The sequence below is a fragment of the Wyeomyia smithii genome, chromosome 1 (genome assembly GCF_029784165.1).
Source record: "Wyeomyia smithii strain HCP4-BCI-WySm-NY-G18 chromosome 1, ASM2978416v1, whole genome shotgun sequence".
Taxonomy (NCBI): Eukaryota; Metazoa; Arthropoda; class Insecta; order Diptera; family Culicidae; genus Wyeomyia; species Wyeomyia smithii.
In genome coordinates, this window is record NC_073694.1 from 98,392,466 (window position 1) to 98,417,661 (window position 25,196).

Consider the following 25,196-nt stretch of genomic DNA (forward strand, 5'->3'; position numbering starts at 1 on the left):
TCCATTGTTGTCTTATCGGCTTTTGAATGCTTGCGTGCGGTTATGACATCATCATGCCTCCATATAGTCCACTCCATTCCTGCCCATAATGCAACTGGTGACGCACTAGCAGATATGATATGATCGGAGTGCAACCAAATCGAATCATTTCGAGTAATCGGCGTTTCATGTTTTAGAGATTTTTTGTTATAAAGGCTTATTACAGAAAACGAGGCGAGCTGTAATAGGCAAATGTAGCTGTAATAGGCCTTATAATATCATTAAGAACTATTTAAATGATTTCGCTTCTTCATGATTTCTTCATTCTTCATGAATGATGGATTATTCATTTTCACGTACACTGGTGTTAATAACTAACACAATTGAAAAATGGAGCTTGGTTCGGTAAATTTCACAGCGCCGCAAAAAAAAATGCTTTAAAGAATGGATTTAACAGAGATCGATCCTCCAGATCCGATTTTTCAGATAAATCAATCCTAAGACTGTTCAGCTGAAGCGATCCTAACGATCGATTTTTCCATGAAGATCGCCCAATCCTATTCAAGATACGACTTGAGGCAATTGTAGAGTGAGCCACGAACCTCTGCGTCTGCTACAATCATTAATTTATAAATTATAATCAATGTTAACAACGTCGAAGGCTTTGCTCATGTCTGTATATATACAATATACTTGAAAACCTTCGGAGATGAAGTCCGTAGCCATAGGTAAATTCACAAAGGTATTTTTTTTTTATTCTCGCTTATTTCCCGTCGGTCTAGTTCCGCCACTGTTGTGGCCAATCACCGACGCCCAGGGAGGCGACTCCACACCCAGGACCCTTACTCACGACCCGTTTATTAACGGACCGGCGCGGACGGCTTTACTTCCTCATGCGATGGAAGGCGTGATCCCGGAGATTTTTCGCCTCAGAAAATCTCCCGGTGTCGGCTAAGATTGAATCTAGACCAATTGGGTTGGTTGTGAGTGGATCACGCCACCTCAACCATCGACACCTATGTCGGCGGTGGGATTCGAACCCAGGCGTCGAGCGTGGTTGGCGGAGACGTTACCAACCACACTAGGCCCCCGCTAATTCACAAAGGTATGTAACGACGGATTTCTTTTTCAAAAATCCATGGTGCACTGGAGAAATCTGATGAGCGATTGTTTCATAAAGCTATTTATACACTAGTGATTCAAAGAGCTTCGGGACAGCTGATTGTATTGCAGTCCCACGATAATTTTCTACATCATAGCGTGAACCTTTCTTGTGTACCGGCGTAATTTGCGAAATTCTCCAAGTTGACGGAAAATGAACAGAAGCGAGCGAGGAGTTGAATAACCATGTAAGAGGTCTCACAAATTCCTGCTGAAACTGTTTAAAAAGTTGGTAGGATAATTGATCTGGGCCAGTGGAATTTTTCGTATCTAGTTCTCGAATACCATTCTCTACGCTAATGTGTGACAACTGATGTGTTACTGCGTCATTGAACATCGGTTCGCTACTTTCACCGGTATTCTCGGTAAACACACTTTTAAAGTACGCCGCAAAAAGATCCGTCGATGATTGAGCATCAGTAGAAGCGACACCGTTGTATTTCACGATTTCTGGAACACCAGATTTCTTTCTCCTGCCTTTTAAAAATTTTCAGAACGATTTTGGGTTACTTCTCAAGCTTTTTTGAATATCGGACATATAAACTTGATACGCTTCCCTGTGAACCGCTTTAAACATTCGCAGTACTTCTTTGTACTTTGATACATTTTCATGAGACGCTGAGCGACGCGTGCGTTTCAAAACACTCCTATTCTCTTTCATTAGGTTAACAAGCGCAGGCGTGAACCATTCAGGATATTTATGCAAAAATCTTCGTTGTTTTGTCACGATTGGAGCGTGACGAGAAAATGTATCAAAAACAGTGAAATAACACAGCAATGAGTTATAGTCAGTTGCAATCAATGTTCAAAACGTCTAATGATTGTAAAAAGTTACGCATACTTGCCGCTCGTGGTTGATAAAATTCCGCGTTGAATTTTTTCCTGTGATATGAAAATATCGTCCCATATAACGTTCGCAAATTCGCTCCGCACGCTATCGATATCCATTGCTTGTAAGTTCAAATGCTTTTTGAACACCCCCGATTCGCATTCGTCCGTTTTACTTGCTCTGACGGTTAATAACATCGCATTATGATGAGTTTCGTTCCATAGTAAACTACTATTATGGTTTAATTCACATTTAAAAATATTCAAAAATTAAAAGCAAAAAGCACTTAAACTGTACAAAAAAGAAAAAAACTAGTACCAACTTGCAAAACTACCAAGACATTTGTAGCCAACTCAACCCTGCCATTAATGCCGCACAGGAAGAATATAATCGTAAAATCGAAAATGAAGTCTGTTCGCGTACCCGCGATAAGAGTGTATTCTCCAACCGGTTACCAAATACGACAAGTTAGACCACCTGATCTTCGAACAGTCTGTCTGTCCACTGATCTGGAATCGATCGAGGAGACCGATAAAATAGTATCGATTAATGGTAAATATGAAAGGCCCTTCGAAACGTCATCGCGCTCTCTTTGTGTTCGCCAGCACCTTCGCAGTGAAGAACGACAGTCATCAAATTTTATAGTGAATAAGAAATTTGTAAATTAAGGTATAAAACAGGTTAATAATTTAGCAGCCAGTTCGTGTGGTAGTTTATCCGAAAGCTCCTGAGTTATCGCTATTGGTCCTTCGAGCCGGATCGGACGTCGAATTCCGTTCATTCGCCATCTTCGGAACTCTGCCGGCTGGATAGCTGCCGATTTGTTAGCCGTTGGACTTCGCCATTTTGCCGGGATTCAATATTCAAGGCATTAAATTGCCTTAAGAAGGTAATTAGCTTTCCAACCTCCTTATCCAGTCTCGTTTGAGCTACGCAGTTTCTTTTGTTGCAGTTCCGGGTTTAACAACGTCGACGGAACGGTGGAAAAAAAACTCTAAAGCTGCGCCAACTAACGTCCTTCAACCTTATTAAACCCAAGTAACCAAAAGTTCGGATAAAAGTAGATTTCATAGACTAACCAATCTAACGATCATGAATAGAATTCTATTCAGCTCAATTTTTAAGTAACTAACCGTACTTTCAAGTTCGCATTTGTTGAATAAACTTCGAGTAGCATCCAAAGCAGCATCTAAACCGAACTAGAAAGATCACATTAAGTTCGGTTAGGTCGCTGAACAGAGCGCTATTCAGCTTGAAAAGAAAACTTCAAAATACTTAAAATAAAAATCAATTTACAATTTTTCAATTCCCTTACTCATCATTCGTGTTGCTTCATCAATCCCATGATAATCATTTACTGAAGAAATTTAGATCGGAAGAATAATGTCTGGCTTCATTTATTATTAAATTTCATATTTTTTTTGCAACTTACTACACAAGCTTCGAACTCGAGTCCTCCCTCTTTGAAGCCTAGATTCATACCACTGCTTCGTTCTTGCTATATGAGATCAGCATCGATTTTACTCGATGTGCTGATTTCTCTTCGTTACCTACACGTTCATAGCTAGGAGCATACCGGGTCTCTCTTTCAGCTTGAGAGTTCAGATAAAGTACAGGCGGAACCTCATGCGAACTAGGAAGTTCAGAAAAGGCAGACGCGGAACTTTTTCTGTACTTTCAAGTTCAGAAAAAGTGCGCGCGGAACGCAATGTGAACTTTAGTCTGACAGTTCTCTAGTTTGTTTTGATTTTGCTGCAGTTCGTTGGTGATGTAAGTGAAAAAGGTTGTGTACGCAATATTTTCCTTCCAAACGTTTACTGAAATTTTATTCTGGTAAGCAGTATATACAAAATATGATAAATGTTCAAAATCAATAAAAACTTTTTCGGTCAATAGATATGCTGTGTGCTGCAGTCGAAACGACCAACGCCTTGGAACACAGGGAACTCTCGGTGGTGTCCGAGAAATTGATTCGGACCTCCAAAACTCCAAGATTTGGGCAAATTGCTCAGAGATGAAAGCATCACGCACAGCAAATGTCTAACGGGAATTCACAACTTACATCCGGTTTATTTTTTCTTTTGACCTGCACATTCATGTGTATCTGAATTCATAATTGATTTCCTGTAAGGCTTACAAAAGAAAGTGTTTAGATAGAGAAACCTTCAAGCACCCTAATATTACCTATTTGAATCATAGCTTTGTTTTTTTTTGCCATTAATTTAGATTATAAAATTCCGATGATAATAATATAGACCACATTTTTTATTGTTTTTGAAAAACTCATTTTTTATCACTAATCCTGAAGTAAACTTCTTTTTCGCCAAACTAGAGAAAAGCACGAGTCAGAACTTAACATGAACTTTGAAGTGGAAATGAAGTACGACATAGACTTCTCCTGAACTTTCGTGCTGATTAAAGGTACGGATAAAACGCTAACCGAACTTCAATTTCCGGCTACTTTAAGGTTCACGTGTGAACTTCAAGGTTCTAATGAAGAGGAGCAAGCAAGAACCTTGGTGCTGATTAGAAGTACGGATAAAATGCTAACCGAACTTGAGTTCAAAGGGTTTTGAAGTTCACGTGTGAACTTTATGTGAACTTTAAGGTTCCAATGAAGAGTAGTAAGCAGCTTCTACTGAACTTTCGTGCTGATTAGAAGTACGGATAAAATGTTAACCGAACTTTAATTTCCGGGGGTTTTAAAGTTCATGTGTGAACTTTAAGGTTCCAATAAAGGGGAACAAGCAGCTTCTCATGAGCTTTTAAGTTGCTTCCAGGTGTAGGCGGTACTTTATTTAGAATGAAGTCCGGTTTGTGAGTATTGTGTCTTGTTGTTCAGCAAGAAAGTTACGCGGAACCAAATCCGAACCTTATGTGAACTTCTAAGTTCGTTTGTTAAGTGAAATTCGAACTTATGGTTGCTTGGGAAAGCTTCGTGGACAGCTACGATGAAACCAAGGATGCTGCAGAAGTGCCGGTACGCCTTGAAAATCTGGTTTTATTGTGGACAGATTTCAGCAAAATCCAGTGCGAGTTAGAAACGCTGGATGAAGCTAACCTCTACGATCAACTTAACGACGTGCTGAAATTGAATCCCATTATTATAAAGTTCATGGCTTTCTGCTTGCTGCCAATTGCCATCTACACCGAGCGTGACGCCTATAAATCTTTCAACCGCTCAATACTCTCCATCGAATTTGCATATTCGACTACCAGATGTGAAGCTACCTATCTTTAGCGACAGTATCGATAGCTGGCTCGACTTTCACGATCTGTACATCTCGCTGGTCCACTCGTCATACGATTTGTCGTCATTCAAATATTTTATTATCTTCGCTCGTCTCTTGCTGGTGAAGCTTTGAAGCTAATCCAAACCATTTCGCTCAGTGCCAACAACTATCCGGTCGCATGGAACCTGTTAGTTGAGCACTTCCAGAAACAGCCAGGTTGAAACAATAATATGTGGATGCACTTTTCGAATTTTCTCTGCTTAGGCGTGAATCGGCGGCTGAGCTCCACTCGTTAGTTGAGAAGTTTGAGGCAAACGTTAAGATACTTCAACAACTAGATGAAAAAACAGCATTTTGGGACGTTTTGCTGATACGCATGCTTAGCACACGGCTTGACCCAACGACTAGAAGGGGTTGGGAAGAGTACTCTTCCACTCGTGACACAGTTTCGTTTCCCGATCGCACAACGGTCATTTAGAGAAGGGTTACAGTTCTGCAAACCATTAGCGGAAATACGACCGAGGCTTCTTCGAATGCGTTTCTCAAGAGGCAACCAGCTTTCCGTCCGTTTGCGAGCCATGGGGCTACCCAATTCCAGTCTGTGTCATGTGCGTCAAATTTGCGAAAATGGATGTTCAAGAGAAGAAAAAGGAAATGCGTCGGCTACAACTTTGAAGAAACTGTCTGCGCACGGGTCATGTTGGAAAGGATTGTTCCTAATTTAGTTCATGTAGAAGATGTCGAGGTAGACATCACACGCAATTATGCCAAAATGAAGCTCGAGTCTTGCCAAGTAAGTCGTCGAATGTGTCTGCTCAAATTCCATCGTCTGCAAGTCAGCAAGGTGAGCAGCCACCTATATCGGTTTCTGCCATACAGCCACAACCTACTACTCATGCTTCGGCCACACGAAAGAGAACGAGTATTGCTTGCCACTACCGTGGTGATTGTGATCGACGATAATAGAACGCTGCACGTGCACTTTTGGATTCCGGAAGTGAATGCTGTTTTGCAACCATTTTTTGCAACCATTTGCAACTGAATCCTTTTTGCAACTGATCAAAGTTCAGCGTAAGAGAGCTATCATCCCGATTGCGGGTATCGGCCAATCTGCAACTCAGGCTAAAGGAAAGTTTTCGTCACTAGTGTGCTCTCGTATTACCGATTATTCTGCTACTGTCGAAATTTTTGGTACTTCCAAAAGTTACTGTCGATCTTCAAGCAACTTCTGTTGACATGTCAGCATGTAAAATCCCATTTGATGTACAACTAGCGGATTCCGCGTTCTTCGATCTGATTCTCGGTGCTAAAATAATCTTTGAACGCTTTAGAGTGCCTGGTAGAATTGCCCTCGGCGACGACCTGCCAACATTAGTAAATTCCGTTTTCGGTTAGGTCACAGGAAAAAACCTTCATTGCTCCTCCCAATCTCCAATAATCGCAAATATCGTCTCTGTCGGCGACGTGCATCAGTTAATTGAAAGATTTTGGGAAATTGAGGAAGATAGCACTGAACCGTGTTATTCTGTTGAAACTGCATGCGAGGAGTATTTTCGACGCACAGTAACTCTTACTACAGAAGGGCGATATAAGGTTCGCTTGCCACTTAAAAAAACCGTACTGGGAACTCTTGGTGTTAATCGCAAAACTGCTATCCGCCGATTCCATTTACTAGAAAACCGACTCCAGCGAAACCCAACTCTCCGCCAACAGTACAGTGATTTCATGCGCGAATATGAAGATTTGGGCCATATGCAACGTGTTACACACGACGATTCATATCGCTCGATTTATCATCTACCTCAGCGGTTCTCAACTTTTTTTGTTCGCGTACCCCTTGGCGATATTTTTCATATCGATTGTACCCCCTGGCTTGGAATGTTTTCGCAAAGTGGGAGATCATGTTGTGGTAGTCTTGTTTAGGTTTCCAATTGAACTATGATTTGTTGGATTGCTACAGTCATATTTTAAGAGCAAGATTGAAAACAAATGAAGTATTTTAGAGAAAAATTGCTTCGTCCGCCATTACTGATTTATCTTTCTCGTACCCCCTGAAGGCTCTCGAGTACCCCCAGGGGTACGCGTACCCCAGGTTGAGAACCGCTGATCTACCTCATCATGCGGTAATCAAGGAAGAAAGCACCACAACTAAAGTACGGGTAGTATTCTATGCTTCGTGCAAGACGGTCAAGGGCTTATCACTGAACGATGCATTGTTAGTGGGGCCAATCGCACAAGATGATCTTCTTTTCATCACTATGCGTTCTAGAATCCATCCTGTTATGCTAGTTGCAGATATTAAACAGATGTATCGACAAATTTTAGCTGATGAGCGTGACACTCCTTTGCAGCGCATAATGCGGAAAAATTCACCGGAAGACCCTTTCGACACTTACGAGTTGAAAACCGTGACTTATGGGACGGCTAACGCACCATTTTTAGCCACACGAGTTTTGCAGAAACTAGCCGACGATGAACAGGATGCACTCCCGAAGCAGCGAGTGTGTTACGTTTTTACGTGGACGATTTATTCTCCGGCAGCAGCACTGAAACCGACGCGATCACTCTTAGAAATCAGCTTGACACGATTTTGGCGAGAGGAGGCTGTCATCTCCGCAAATGGGCATCGAACAAGCCTGCAGTGTTGGCGGAGATTCCAATCAGCAATCAGCTGACTTGGACCGTGGCCAATGCATCAATACACTTTGGATCCACTGGGAACCCACGACCGACATTCTTAAATATAATGTTAAATTACCTAAACCGGACTCGTCGGTTGCACTCACAAAACGCATTGCTCTATCTTATGTTGCACAACTCTTCGATCCACTTGGTTTGGTGGGTCCGGTGGTGACCACGGCAAAATTATTTATGCAAGCGCTATGGACGTTGAAGGATGAACATGGAACAAGATGGAGCTGGGACAGGGAACTACCCACGACGCTACAAAATCGCTGGACTGTTTACCACACATAGCTGCCTCTCTTAAACCAACTCAACATCAATCGGTTTGCCTTATGTCTCAATTGGACCTCAGTGCATTTATTTTCGGATGCATCTGAGCTAGCATATGGAACTTATGCGTATCTTCGGTCAGAAAACTCAGCTGGTCAAATAAATGTTGCAAGTAAACTGATACAGAGCGAACAACATAGAAAGGCACTACAGCAAGAATGTGCGTCACAAGGCATTAGATGGCACTTTGATCCTCCTTTGGCATCGCATTTCGGTGGCTTGGGGGAGTCAGCAATTAACTCGGCGCAGAAACACTTTCTTCGTGTTTTAGTACTCAAACTCTATTATACGACGACACAGAAACACTTCTTTCTCAAATTGAGTGTTGCCTTAATTCACGCCCTCTTGTATCGCTTAGCGATGACCCAACAGATTTTGAACCTTCAACACCCGGCCAGAGAATATCTGTCAACACTTCAACCACGAGCGAAATGGTGCAATCCACCCGTGCAACTTGCTAAGGATCAACTTGTTATTGTGATGAACGAGAATCTTCCGCCGGTGCAGTGGCCGATGGGTAGAATTGAAGAGCTACATCCGGGAGCTGATGGCATAGTTCGAGTAGTTACGATCGGGACACGACCTCGATTTTTTTGGAATTTGTAACTTTTATTCTCAACGCAATGGATAATGGTAGGCACGTACAAGCCCTTTACACTGACTTCAGTAAAGCATTTGACCGAAGCGACATACCGATATTACTCTTCAAACTGTAAAAAATTGGATTGGCCCCTCAACTTCGCAAACAAATAGTGCGCTTCCAAAACAAACTTTCAAACCCCAATTCAGTCACCTCCGTGGTGCCCCAGGGTTCGCATTTGGGTCCACTGCTTTTCATTTTGTATGTAAATGACATTTCCCTCATAATCAAAAAAAAATAAACATTTTAATCTACACAGACGACATGAAACACTTCATGGAAATCAGCAACTCTAGCGACGCAGAAGAATTCCAAAAAGAAGTCAACTTATTCTACACTTGGTGCAATAAAAGCCTACTCCAACTCAACATCAAGAAATGCAGCGCAATAACATTTAGTCGAAATACCACTTATTGTAACATCTCTAGGAAATTCAACTGTACAAAAATGCAAGACTGTTAGGGACTTAGGAATAATCCTAGACATCAAGCTAACCTTTACAGAACACTATAACTCCATCATAAGTAAGGCAAATAGTATGCTGGACTTTATTAAGCGGTTTATTACATACGTGAGACCTATTGTAGAATACACTAAAGTCGTTTTTTACGCGGGGGATGCGTTCCAAATTTGTATGGGCCACGTAAAAAACGACTTTTTTGAGTTGCAAATACAGTGATCACCCGATTATATCTCACCCTGATGATTTTTGGCGAGATAAAATAGGGAAGGTGATAAAATCGGGAAATTTTTAAAACTTTATTTTTTTTTTTATTGAAGATGTTAAAACAATAACTAAATACGTAAAATCAGCGATTTTATATTTTTTTGGAAAATTTATCTGTACAAACATATGAAAAAAGCTGCAGTTGTTTTTTCTTGAAACGATATATCTGAATAATGACAAAAGATAGAGAAAAGTTGTCAAGGGATGAATTTGAGAAAACTGTCTGAGCTTTTAAAAATATTCAAAAAGTTCAATTTGAGATCATGTACTGAAAAAAAAAATTTCAAAAACAAAAAGTGACTATAAAAAATCGATCATCACTATTTTTTTAAAACATTTTTTTAGATAGATAATTCAGTTGCCTAAAACTTTTCTGAACAAACCTAAGAAAAAATAAAAAACCTAAACAAATCGATGTAAAGTTGCAAATAAATTACAATTAAGTTTTTTATTCGTTCATGTTTTTGATTGAATTGGTAAAATGAATTACTCGCTTTTTTGTAGCGCAGTATCATCAGCAAAATATTAGATGTTCTCACAACACTAAACTTTGCCGAAGACAGCATGCTGATATCTCTCACATATTGCAACCAGAAAAATCTTAAAATGTAAATAACGATTTTTAATGCCTTCTCATAGAAAACTTTATGCTGCTTGCAGTATGTAAGAGATAGAAGCATGATGTCTTCTGTAAAGTTTCTTGTTTTGAGATCACCTAATACTTTGCCTAAGACACCAAGCGTCTATCTAATGAAAAAGTAAATATTCTATCTCACTTTTAGGAGGATTGATCACCCAGCTTTCTACATCAAAAGATGCGTTTACAAATATTTTGAAACTTCTCCGAACATATCATACGGTTATAATAAAAATTTGTATCACTATTCAATTATTCGCACGATAACAGCAAAATGTACATTGTGCATCGGTTGAAATTTTAATGTTAACTGCATCCAGAATAATACACAGAATTATGAAAAATATCTTAAATATTGCGTAATAGAAAATCAGTTCACCCTGACATTTTTTTAATGAAATGTTTTATGATGATAAAATCGGGTGAAAAATGTGATAAAAACGGGGGCAGATAAAATCGGGTACAGATTTAATCGGGTGATTACTGTATAACGAATAAACCGTTGCAAAACGTTTAAACCTCGTTTGAATATGATAGTGGCCAATCTAGAGACCAAAATGCAATATTTTAAAACTTGATTACTTACACCAAAAATTGTGAATTTTTTTGAAAACTAATATATGATCACTCGTGGCCTAAAACGGAAAAAGTGATTGAAATGAGGTCGATATCTTGTACCGTTTTTGAGTAATGGAGAAAAGCAACCCGCGTAAAAAACGACCTTACTGTATTGTAATTCATATGGAATCCCTATGCTGCCACACACGAAGAACGTGTAGAATCAGTCCAAAAACAATTCCTTCTATACGCGCTTCGCAACTTGAATGCATGCTGCATGTTGCATGCTCATTAATCTGCAAACACTTAAACAACACCGCGAATTTGTAATGCTATTCTTCGTCAATGACATTATTTCAAATAGTACAGACTCATCTGCATTACAATCACAACTCAACTTTTATACACCTTCACGGCATCTTAGAACAAGAAAACTTTTTTCAGAAAAACAGTGCAGAACTAATTATGCACACATTATGCACACCATAAGTAACAACTGTAATGAAATATTGTACGTAGTCCACATTTGCTTGACAAAATAAATAAATATCCCGATCAAGCGATTACAACAAACGGGTAACACAAATATATCTGAACTTGATAGAAATAACAAAGCCTGTTATATTCTTGATATGTCAGAATGATAAAAAGCACAGAATTATATCAAATTCCGTTATCATACAGTTGAGTTTTTTTTATAGGGGGGGAATGTTTGTAATGATTTATTTATGTAATAATATCTATTCAGAATTAATATTGTGTGTTCTGCCACAAATGGTGACATATCAACACTATTATTATATATTTGAACGCTTTTTTATATTATTAAATGTTATTAGCTTTCGCAGTTACGTTAATGTAATTGTAGGAAAATTATTAAACCTACTTGTCAAGGAGAAAAAAAATGAATAAAACAAAACTTAAAATAAACTTAAAACTATCTTACTGACTATAAAGTGAGCTAATCGTTGCAATTGAGGATTGGCCTAAAAATTTGTTCGTAAATTAACAGTTTATTCTTGAGACAAAGTCTAGAATTCCTATTGATAAGAGGATATAAACATTTGATATACTTATCGCACTTTGACTGGATATTTTCAATGTGCTCCTTGAAAGTAAGATTCTTATCATAAATTAGTCCTAAGTATTTAACTTGATCAGACCAATTTAAGGCCACACCGTTCATCTTAAGAACGTGGTTATTGGTGGGTTTGAGCAATGAAACTCTTGGCTTATGAGGAAAAATAATTAACTGTGTTTTAAAAGCATTAGGGGAAATCTTCCATTTCTGCAAGTGTTAAGAAAACATATCTAAACTATTCTGTAGCCGACTGCATATAACACGAAGGCTTCTTCCTTTTGCGGAAATGCTTGTATCGTCACAAAACAGAGATTTCTCACAACCTGGTGGTAAATCAGGAAGATCAGAAGAAAAAATGTTATATAAGATTGGGCCCAAGATACTCCCCTGAGGCACACCAGCTCTAACAGGCAATCTATTAGATTTACCATTTAGATAGTTAACTTGAAGAGTGCGGTCAGTTAAATAACTTTGTATCATTTTTGTGAGGTAAAGCGGAAAACTGAAATTGGACATTTTAGCTATTAAACCTTTATGCCAAACACTGTCGAATGCCTTTTCTATATCTATAAGAGCAGCTCCAGTCGAATAGCCTCCAGATTTATTAGTTCGAATCATATTTGTTATTCTAAGTAACTGATGAGTAGTGGAATGCCCATGGCGAAAACCAAACTGCTCATTTGCAAAAATTGAGTTCTCATTAATATGTGTTATCATTCTATTAAGAATTATTCTTTCAAAAATTTTATCTGATCATACTTTTGGTTCACTTCATTTTCAATAAAACTTACTACGTTCAAATTGGAGTCATGAAAACTCTCAAACTGCTGAGCAAGTTTTTAAGATTTTTGTTCATTCGTTAAAAAAATGCAATCACCATCTTTAAGGACTGGAATGGGCTTCGAAGGTTTCTTAAGAATCTTTGAAAGCTTCCAGAAAGGTTTGAAAAAGGTTTAGGTTGTTCAACTTCTCTCATTTAATTCTCATTGAGTGAATCTATGTTTAATTTCCTTTTGTAATTCTTGAAAAATAATTTTCAAAGCAGGATCACGAGATCTTAGATATTGACGTCTCCATATGTTCTTCAAACGTATAAGAAGTTGAAGTTCACTGTCAAAAATTGGTGCATTAAATTTCACTCGAGCCTTAGGAACTGATAAATTCTGGGCATTGAGAATTAAGCTGCTAAAATTATCTAATGCTCTGTCAATGTCAGCACTATTTTGTAAAATAATATCATCATTCAAATTTTCTTCGATCGTAGAACGATATCTATTCCAGTTAGTCTTGTGGTAATTCAACACAGATCTAGTGGGATTCTAAATAGTTTCATGGGAAATAGAAAATGTTATGGGAAGATGATCAGAATCAAAGTCAGCATAAGTTAATAAATCACTGCATGAATGACTTTGATTTGTTAGTACCAAATCAATTGTAGATGGATTCCTAATAGAAGAATAACATGTAGGACCATTTGGAAATGAAACTGAATAAAATCCAGCCGAGCAATCATTAAACAATATTTTTCCATTGGAATTGCTTTGAGCATTATTCCAAGATCGATGTTTCGCATTAAAATCACCGATGATTATAAATTTAGATTTATTTCTTGTGAGTTTTTGCAAATCTCCCTTGAAATATTTTTTTCGCTCACCAGTGCATTGAAAAGGCAAATACACTGCGGCTATGAATAAAATGCCACTACTTGTTTCAATTTCAATTCCCAAACCCTCGATAACTTTGGTTTCAAGATGGGGTAAGACACGATGTTTTATTCGGCGGTGGATAACTATTGCAACTCCACCACCGGCAACATCAATCCTATCAAACCTATGAACCATTTAATTTGGGCTCTTTTTTAGTTTAATATTTGGCTTTAAAAGCGTTTCAAACACAACTGCAATATGCACATTGTGGACTGTTAAAAAATTGAAAAATTCATCCTCTTTCGCTTTTAAAGAGCGAGCATTCCAATTTAAAAAATTTACAGCATTATTTAAAATCATTGCTGAATTCCAATTTCATAACAATATTAGTTGTAAATTTTATACCTACTTGAACAGCCTCATACATCGAGTTTCAGTTCAACAAAGCGGACATTAACTGCAGCATGGATTGTTGTAGGTAATCAATCTTTTCGGGTGTTGGAATACCTAAATCAATACTGGCTGACTTTTCAGCACCAAACACGAATGGTTTGTTACTGTTTGAATTTGAAATATTACCTGAAAGGACACTGGCATATGAACAGCCTGGTGTTGCCTGAACAGGATTATTTGTCTGAAATTTGTTATCTGAATTTAAATTATTACCTACAGACACACCTGCTAATGAAAGTGCTGGTGATGCCTGAACAGTATTGAAAGTCTTTTGATTACCCACATTGACAACAGGATGTTTAGAATACCTTACAGGACAATTGAAGAAACTAGATTTGTGATTTTCCCCACAATTTACACATTTGAAACTATTAGTGGTCTCTTTCGCAGGGCAGATATCTTTCGTGGGACTAGTGTCACCACAAATCATACATTTTGCTGCCATAGGCTTGACAATTCCGACATTGCGTAAGATTATGGATTCCTCCATGTCTCTTGAAATTTTCCCACTTTATTCGTACGTTAAATAAAACACATGCTTTTTCCAAACATTTCAAATTATGTACTTTGGTACGATCAAAATGTATAAGTAATTTTCCCGGTGTATTCTAGTTTGATTAGTTTTGGCATTTGCCTTTCGTTTCATCAAAATTACTTGGTTGAAGGCAAAACCAAGTGATTATGACAAACAATCTTTAATTTTTTTCAATAGTTTGATGTTTTGAAAGACCTTTCAGAACAGCCTTACGGTCTCTCGTTTTTGGCATCAAAAGAATAAAATTTATACATCTTTTCAGTCAAATACTGTAAAAGATGTTTATGGCCATCAAAAGATTCGGCCAAAATACGAATTTCGCCTTGGCGGCCAATTTGAAAAATAACTTTCACATCCGACAGAAATGATGAAAGTTCTGATCGAAATGCTTTAAAATTTGCTACAAATACCACAATAGGTGGAACTTTAACCTTCATCATAACGGCTTTATGCTCAGTATGAGAAGTTTGAAATTCTTGATCCCCAAAGGAAGAAAGAATATCATACCTGTTAGTCGAAATTTCAGTTTCACTTGGAGGAGATGCCTCACGTTTCCTTGAAGCCGCATCAAAGCGAGCATTTTTATTTCTTCCAGGCATAACTTCACTATAAAATTTGAGTAGAAATATCTCAAACCAAATTTACTCACTAAACACTCGTGAACGTTAAAAACAAACCTATTACTTTGCGTTTCAACAGGTAGTCTTTTAAAAAGATTGCTTGTTGAAAGCGAAAAACAAAATTTCAATATCTCTCGGTAGTCTAAGACTTAGCCTCGAGCTGTTGGTAAAATGTGACCGTACTGTAGGACAGTTCAAGTCGATCAGATACAGTTGAATGTTGAAAAGTGTGTTTTAAAGCATATTTATAACAATATTTGTTATTCAATTGACAATTGTACATTTTAACTAATTTTGATCATTTTTTTGCCAAAAATCTTACAAAACTTGCTATAACTTGTAATAATCAGTAAGTAATTTCGATATTTTAACTATTAACAAGACCAAGTTTAGAACATGAGCTGAAACGCGTATGGAGGCGAAGAATGAGCCATGAGCTGGCGCAACTCTACGGCGAACCCAGTATCAAAAAAACCGCGAAAACTGGAAGGGTACAATGGGCGAGACATTCTTACAACAGAATGCCGGAAAACAATCCCGCGAAAATGGTGTTCGTCTCGAATCTGGCCGGTACAAGACGTAGAGGTGCACAACGAGCCAGGTGGTTAGACCTAGTGGAACAAGATCTTGGAAGTGTGGGACTCTTAAGAAGCTGGAGACAAGCTGCTATGGACCGAGGACGTTGGTGTAACATTGTGACGCAGGTGAAATCCTGAGGGATGTTTCACCAGGAAAGTAAGTGAGTAAGAAAGTAATAATCAATAAAGAGCTAGATCATCAAAACGAAGTGAATATTAGTTCCACTTTGGAACCATAAACGATGGTGAACGTTTTCTTGTATCCAATGAATAAAATACTCAAAGACTCACTCAGCAGATACAAAATGTTCATAATTCAAATTTGAATTTTGTGAGTCGAATTGAAAATGAAGACATACCGTAAAACGCCTTTATTCTGCGCGGCTCTTAATTCTGCGCACATCGTATTAAAATATTAAAAAAATATCAATACAAAGCAGATTTTCAAAAATGATTATTGGAAGTGGTTTCCTATATAATAACTGTCAACTTTCTGCTTATGTTTGCTTTTTTACTAAAAGGCATCAAAATTTCGATACAAAGTGCACAGAATTGAGAGCCGCGCAGAATTAGGGCGCCTCATGGTACGTCAATTTGAATTAATTTCTTCCAAGATTTTTTTACCTGCAGAAATGATTGAAACTATCTTTTCATTTTATTCAAATATTCGTACTTTGTTTTCATTACTGTTGCTGTTTCAACATACACGATCAACGTTTCTTCAGTTCTCAAGTGATGTGCAGAAAACTAATTGCACGTTGCACGTTCTCTCGTTCGGGAAAATGATTGGAAAACAAATATATTAGCTTCCAAGATATTCTGTTTTTTTTCTATTATTTCTTTGTTTGTTTGTGTAAAATGTCTCAATTATACCGGGTTTTTCGGTGCATTCGTGTCTTGTGCAACAGAATGTGACGAACGTCGAGTACTGTTCCGCAATTTTCACAAGTGGGTGGTGTGAGTTTATCATGTATGCCCAATTCGAAGTCTGATAAGAACTCGTTGATCTGCAGCGTTTTCTCGGTCGGTCCATCGGTATGTGTCGGATTTAACTTCACGCAATTTCACGTCACGTTCGTTGAATCACTGTCTTGCCCAATATTCTGGCAGTTCTCTTTTTAAGGTTCTCAGTGCGTCTGATGCTGGAATCGGTATATTTTTTGGTAAGTGTCCTCTCGCATCATTTGCAAGACGATCTGCCGCTTCGTAACCCGATACCCCCGCGTAGCTCGGGATCCAACAAAACTGAATGTTTTTGATACGAGCTGTTGCTTCGATTGCTTGGATCCATGGGTGGGTGCTAGAACAATTAACCCAACTATCAACTAACCATTTCTGAAGTTTCGAATAATGTTTGAAAGTTGCAATTTCAAGACACTATTTATTTGGAATTTAATCGATGCAAAAACTAAAATATCAATAATTGAAAAATAGTTCATTGCGAAATATGAAGAACAAAGTGTCAGGTCCGAACAACGAAATGTTAGTATTTAAGCTTTGTTATATTTATTGTATTATTGTTCTTTACAATAACATAAAGAAGAGAAATTTAATGCTGTGATTGTGATATCATAATTGGTGTTTGAAATAAATATTATTCATTACTTAGAATGTTCCGGTGGATTTGACTACTTGTCTTAAAATTTTGTTCTGGTTCTATCCGTAAGAATAAATTTTTAAAGAGTTCTGAAACGACAGTAAAAACAATCCCCAAAAACGAAACTCTAAATATATTTTAAGCAATACCAAAAATATTGTAGCGGCTTCTATAGGCTATAAAGAGAGCTTATCGTAGCAATTGAGGATTGCAACGATTTTTGTCGAAAATTGTTAATAATTTTATTCGACATAGCTTTTAATGTTTCAACACCAGTAGGTCTATGTGATTCGAGTGTACCAAACCAAGGAGGACGCTTCAAAATTATTTTCAGACTTTTATTCTGAATCCTTTTAAGCGTTTTCTTCCTTGTTGAACAACAGCTTGACCAGATCGGTACAGCATAAAGCATTGCTGGACTAAAAATTTGTTTGTAAATCAAAAGTTTATTCTTTAAACAAAGTTTGGAATTTTCAATAATGAGAGGATATAAACATCTCGCATATTTGATGCACTTTGCTTGTATACTTTCGATGTGCTCTTTGAAAATAAGTTTTTGTAGCGGCTTTGTTTTCGTTACCGAGCTTTTACCTAATGTCGAATTCATTTTCGCGGTGTAGCTACACTTTTCCGGACTTTACTTTGCAGCTTCAAATAAAACATTTTCAGTGTAGTTGCATTGGTATGCGTAATAATAAACATTGCTGTCATTTGTTTTGTTTTGGTCATTATCGCCATCATCATTTCATCTCGTTTCCATTTCATATGTCCATCTCGCAATTGTGCTGAAAAAAATTTACCTGACACTTTACCACGTGGAACGAGAACTAAAACAAACCAGTTTTGACACATACGTGTGAATGTGTTGGTAACTCCCTACAGTACACTCTGCTTTTTTTCGGGTGTAGTCCGGGACAGAAAAAGTGTAGTCAGAGACAGAAAAAGTGTAGTCCGGAAAGTGAAATAAAACATTTACGGTGTCAAAAGTGTAGTTCGAGTGTAGCTACACCGCGAAAACGACATAATAATGCTCAGCTCGGGAATACCATTGCAATCAATTAGTAATATGCGGTGTTTGGCCAATGAATAGTTAATGGGTTCAATGATGGCAATTTCGGTCACGGGTTTCTTTAAAACACGTTTTATTATGTCAAAGCCGACGTTTCAAGGATATATTTCCTCGTCCTCAGGGCAACTACAATTAACAGTTTACAAATTATATAAATTAGTCACACGAATTAAGTTATTACATACACAACTTATAAACAAAACAAACAAGTTCTCGTCAAAATATGGTGCATTGGTGTAAAATTGCTTTTGGTTAACTGCACTACACTATGGATATAAAATACGCAAAATATTAATTGGTTTGTGACTTTTCAAAATTTAAAAACGCAAACGGATGAGCTACACTTACATAGTATCTTCCAACACACATCACACACGATTCAAGCCGTCGGGAAATGTTGCGTCAAAACGGAGAGAAATAATGTTGCAAGACAGAGAGTGCTAGAGACTATAGTAGTCTGCATCAACATGTGAGAGATCGTAGCGTGCCGGAGTAAGCGATGCTTAAGTTGTTCGTGTCCGTTCTATAATTTATTGCGGATCTGTCACATGCGATGTAACACATTTCTAACACCTGTAATGCTTGAATCCTGTCATCCGAAGTTAAAATTCTAGTGTTGGCTATATTGAAACTGTGATTCTCTTCTATCGCATGCTTCATTTTTAAACTCATCTTCCCTTCCCTCCCTCTCAGTGCTAGAATCTCTATACTGTTCGTAGCGTTTCATGAGAGAGCGGTGCGCGGCAAGACGGTTCTTTAGTTGCTGTGTAGTCATACCAATGTATGAGCTATCGCAGTCTGTACACGGGATACGGTATATAACGTTTCTTTTTGAAAGATGCGAAGAAGAGTCTTTGAGTTTCGTGAAAAGTAGTCTGTTGGTTTTGACGCATTTGAAACTCAGACTGATATTTTCATGGTTCTTTTTAATACTGCGTGCAAGCGCGGGTGTGAGGCCGTCAACATGGTGCAAAGATCGATATACTTTTGGTTCCGAGTTTACTTCCTCAACAACGTTATTCGTGCTTTGGTTGATTAACCGATTTATCAGTGAGCTCGGATAGTTGTTGGTAAGCAAGTGCTCACGCACTATCTGCTTATTTTCCGTGAGCGATTTGTTCGTCGATAATCGAAACACTCTCCCAATAAAACCGGTTGCCGTATTCAATTTCTGTGCCAGCGGGTGCATCGAGAGAAAATTAAGAATTCTCCCGGAAGCGACAGGTTTCTTATACCATTCGGTCACGATTTTTTGTTCGTAGGTTCTAATAAGAACCATATCTAAATACGGTAATCGGTTGTTATTTTCTACCTCATATGTGAATTGAATATGTGAGTCGAACCCGTTGAGAGCGTTCCTCACATATTCAATCTTGTCAGCTGGGAGAGCGGTGAACAAATCGTCGACGTATTTTTTAATACATGGAATGTGTACATCGATCTTCGCAAGCACATCATCAAGTAATGTAGTTATTACAAGATCAGCTAAAGCAGGTGACAAAGGATTCCCCTTGGCTGTCCCCTCCTTTTGCCGGTAATAGGCCCCACGGAAGGTGAAATAACTGGACGATATGATAAACTCAATGAGCTTGATAAAAACATTTTGCTCTTTGATCGTCGTATTTTTCTCGATCAAGTTCCAGTTATTTCTCACCGCTTGTACCTAGGGATACCATCCGTCCTGACTTAGCAGGACATGTCCTGATTTTGAAGTCCTATTTGAGCGTCATGATTAATTTTTTATATTTTAGCATTTGTCCTGATTTTCTTCAGATATTTGACTTTGTTGTGTGGCAATAAGCAGAATTTTATTTTATTAACGCGTTTTTCCACGAGGTACGTATCCCCGCGTAAAAAAAACTGAGTAAATAAAGTATAAGGTGTTATATTTGCTCATACTTCGAAGAATAGAATGACTTAGTCAAATTTGTGCCCAGAAAAGGTGTCCTGATTTCTAACTGCGACCAGATGGTATCCCTACTTGTACCACCAAGTCTCTCGGTATGCAAGTGAACAGGCTTACCACATCAAACGATACCAATACATAGTCTATCTCTGTCTTGCAACATTATTTCTCTCCGTTTTGACGCAACATTTCCCGACGGCTTTAATCGTGTGTGATGTGTGTTGGAAGATACTATGTAAGTGTAGCTCATCCGTTTGCGTTTTTAAACTTTGAAAAGTCACAAACCAATTAATATTTTGCGTATTTTATATCCATAGTGTAGTGCAGTTAACCAAAAGCAATTTTACACCAATGCACCATATTTTGACGAGAACTTGTTTGTTTTGTTTGTAAGTTGTGTATGTGATAACTTAATTCGTGTTTCTAATTTATGTAAATTGTAAACTGTTAATCGTAGTTGCCCTGAGGACGAGGAAATATATCCTTGAAACGTCGGCTTTGACATAATAAAACGTGTTCTAAAGAAAGCCGTGACCGAAATTGCCATCATTGAACCCATTATCAATTAGTAAGGTATCGAAGTCTCGTAAGTTAATAAACTATTTATTTTGTTATTTATAATTACGACGGCAAATTAGACAATCCCAACTCATCATTTAAACTTCAACTAGATAACATCTGTTTATGACTAATAATAATAATGGTGATGGAATATTTTGTTATTTTTTATCGAATTTGCAAGGTTTAATCTCATTATGCGATATTTTCAAATTGTTTAAAAGTTGTTTTTATCATCGTTTTTTATTTCTGTTTTTTTTTTTGTGGACTTGAATTGAATTTTTTGGGGTAACTTGCGTGCCCGAATCGAACGACGTGGCGAATTATTTCTCAAGCTGGCCAAAAATGAAAAAGCAGGTCGAAACGTGAAAAAATAGAGTAGAAGATTTTAATATCATTTCATTTCAAACCCACAATTTTTTTTTTCAAATTATAAAAGAAACTATTTGATATTAATACTGATGTTTATCAAGAATTACGAAAGCATATTCAATAGGTACATTTGTTTTTATGTCCATGCACCTTACTAGTCAAATGTATGTAATCAACAGCAATCAATTTTAGCATTGAGGTAAGGATATAGGTAACACACAAACAGACGCAGACAAGTGGGAAGGAAAAAGTGTTTTGGGTAGAACATTTAGGGAATGTAATAGTTCATTTATTTTTTGTCAGTGTTTTTAAATTCATCTTTTTTCATTAATCAAATTGATCAAATGAAAATTGAGAAAAAAAAAATTAAAATAAAATACTATATTGAATTTAACTTGCAGTCGAAGTGTCGTTAATAATAATAGTAACAAGGAAACTGTGCTCAGACAGCTAGCTACTCTGCGTGTGAGAGTTATTGCCAAACAAAAAACAAAAAAGCTGAAATTTCTAAAGAAATACATAGCGTTAAGGAGCAAAAAACTAAAAATATGTTGGAGTATGAATGACAGGTTGCTTCGCACTATACCATATATAAAATTATGAAATAGCTAATTCAATTTAGCCAAACTCGTATGGTTATATGAATGTTATTAATTCAATTTAGGACATTTAACTAAAAACAAACTGAAACAAATACACTTCCTTATAAAACATACTTATCTGTTGTTTGATTTTTCAAAATACTGTTTTTTCATTGTCTAATCAGATGCTCTATTAATCTGCTGTTGTATGATACGAATACTCTTGTCAATGGTACTAATAGTAATTTACTGATAACTTAAGAAATAAATATTATAATACAAATTTCAGCAGTTAATTTGAAGTTTTTTTGTTGCTGTAGAAACCAAATCGAAAAAACCTGATAAAGAATATAATAGCTATAACGGAGAGGTTAATGCTTCGTGTATAGATTTAAAAAAAACTCAGTGGCTTTGAGTGTAAGCATCAATTAAACACAAACTTGCCAAACCGAAAAGAATGATGCACCGTGTTTATGTTCTAATTAAAAGCAGTAAACAAATAACAATGACTGCAACTTACCACGGAGTGAAAGAATTCCAGAACTCACTAGATATTATTATAGGTAATCGAGAAATGAAGAGCGTATTTTTATTAGTTCAATAGGGTATGAGGGAGATGTATGTCTACAGTGTGAACTGTTACAGTAAAAATAATAAACCGGAGAGAAACAAATTCCGATATATAAATACCCAGGGAAACCCAGTATATATATATAGTTGGTACGAACAGTTTATTTACTCTGCCAGTTATACAATCTGAATTGTCAAATTTCACTTTTAAATATGTTGTATCTAAGCAAAACATAATACGAAATACAAAAAAGAGTTCTTTGAGTAACTGTTTACTATAACTCATTTTTTTCCTACGCCAAGTTCAAAATTAATTCGTCCGCGAGACAAGTGATAGACAAATACTGATTTTTTTTGGATTCCGTCAAAGAATATACCCAGTGCTAGCGAATTTCTAAGAAATTCATAAGACTTGGTGTTTGCATTGCGTAGCTGAATTTGGTCTTGCACATTTGTGAAACAGACTTTACAATTGTAATTACATTGTTTGCGAGCTCAAGTCCTCTGAATGAAAAGCTAGATGTTGCTAACAAGCAATATTTTTAACCCTGTTAAACGAGAACACAAAAAAAGCAAATCTCAGCTTATATATAAACCAAGCAATTAAAACATTCCATCAATTATACTCGAATAGCAGGGTATTCATAGTATGTACCAATTTTGTCATTGATTATTTCTTATAAATTAAAATATGGTCTTTCGGAGATTTTTTGTTCTTTCAAGGATATACAAATCAATCCCTTATCAATCTTCATATTTTAAAAAACAAAAACGTTATCGCGTATAAACATAAACATAGTTTGTTTTAAGATAAAAACTCCCGAACATATTTAAAAGTTATAAATGTTTTTTTTTTAACATTAAGAAGTTGAAGCTAATTATGTGTTTTAAAGTTTCATTTAAAGTTTACTAAAAAGAATATTTACCATTCAGAAAGTATAACTGCAAAATATTTGTAGCTTGTAGTAACTCTAGACGCTGAAATGTTTACTGATAATACGGTTTTTGTTTAAGGTAAGCAAAAACTATACAAAAATGTGCAGAAACGAGCATACTCGCATTCACTTATCATTATTTATGTACAAGAGTTAAAAACTTTCATTTCCAAAAGAATTTTTTTGTGGATATAAAACCTCAAAGTTGATTGTTGTAAAAAGTATTGGTGAAATAAAGATATGTGTTTCTGTTGCGTTCTATGTTCTGATCATTATATCGAATTCATTTTTACGGTGTACCTACACGAGGACTACACTTTTGCCTTGTAGGTGTTGTTTTCACTTTCCGGACTACGCTTAAACTACATTTTTTCTGTCCCAGACTACACCCGAAACAGGGTCTAGTTTGAAAACACCAGCAGCAAAACCCGTCAAATCCTGTTCGAAAAATATGACAACTGAGTGTAGTGTCGTTTGTGCGTTTGTTTTCAAGCTAAAAAGTGTAGTCCGGTGCTACACCGTCGCGAGAACGAATTCGAATTCGAAAGTGATAGAAGTACATAAACAAAACAAAAAAATATATACAAAGTTTGTATATAGAGTACCTTGTTTAATGTGATTGGTTTCTTACAATAGATTCATATATCTGATTTCAAAATCATAACGAAATTACGACTGCAACCAAAAGATAAGATTTGTTTGTTTCATAAATCTCTCAATATTTTACTTGAAGATAGACTTAACACTATATAACTCATTGTTTTGGTACATATATTGGACTCTATCGTTGTTTTCTGAATATATAAGCCTTGGATAGAGACATTCAAGTAGGTTCTTCCGTTCTTTTTAAGGAGGACATGTCCTTGTTTTGAGATTCTATTGGGGCGTTGTGATTTATTTTCCATATTTAAGCAATTGTCCTGATTTCTTGATAAATTCAATTATGTACCGAGAATATTGGCGGATACTCATTTAATGTTGATGAATGCTCAGTGCTTATTTTTTATCCCAAGACACAGTGATTGTTTTTTTTTTCTTGGATTGATTCTCAGTGGATTGACGAGAGAAATCGTCTTACAATTGTTTAATTTAAGTATACGTGTGCTTCAATTTGAAACACTATACGTGTACTGAATTTCTGAAGTGTATCTACTAATGCCTAATAATACAAAATGGCTTGATGAACCTCAATCGTCCAGGAAATATTTGTAGATTTGAAAGTGCAAACCACGAACTACATGTTTTATACATTGATATCTGAAATTTATGCTGAAATAATGTCCTGATGTTTCACTTCGATTAGGTGGTATTCAAGCAACTTTAATTCATGACTGCAGTTATAGGCCGCCCAGTATTATGGGCTTGTCTATGTATTGGTTTCTAACATATGTTAATAAATTTTAATAGTCAAATTGAAATTTAGTGAACATGAACAACCTTTCTATGCATGCCTTTTGTGCGAAAGCCGTACAATACTGAGCATAACTAATAAATTTTTCATGAGATGTTGGTAGACTTCCTCCTTCTGATAATGTGTTGTTGTTTTCACCGAAGTCGCGAAGAGTCAGCCGCGGAAGATAAAACTAGTCAACCAAATGTATTGAACTACAAAGAATTGCTATGTATTCATCGAAATACGAATTATCAGCACCACATTTTTTAGTTTTACCATTCATATACACTGCTCAGCAGGCATGGGGAAAACACAGCACACTAAAGCGCGTGTGTCCCATCTGCTAACAAACACACCACGCAGGGCTATTCGTATTACCCTCCGTCGCTAGCTAAAGACAAAACACTGGAGGGCCATTCGTTAACACACGAGCCGAGGGTTTCGAACTTTGGCACATGAGGCAACCGAGGGCTTGCAGTTTCAGGGAACACACAAGCATTGGTCGCCACGACGAGATCGACAA

The 25,196-nt window shown here is 36.9% G+C and overlaps 1 protein-coding gene across 2 annotated transcripts in view; it reads right to left on the reverse strand.

The window, feature by feature from the left end:
- LOC129718720 (teneurin-a) overlaps positions 1-25,196 on the reverse strand; it is an 822,359-nt gene that overhangs the window by 444,481 nt on the left and 352,682 nt on the right. Inside the window, exon 6 of one of the 2 annotated variants that reach the window (XM_055669765.1) lies at positions 22,296-22,322. The exons of the other annotated variant lie outside the window; for it this stretch is intronic. Within the exon in view, the coding sequence (XP_055525740.1) occupies positions 22,296-22,322 (27 nt within the window). The remainder of the gene's footprint in view (positions 1-22,295; positions 22,323-25,196) is intronic. 2 annotated transcript variants of the gene reach the window in all.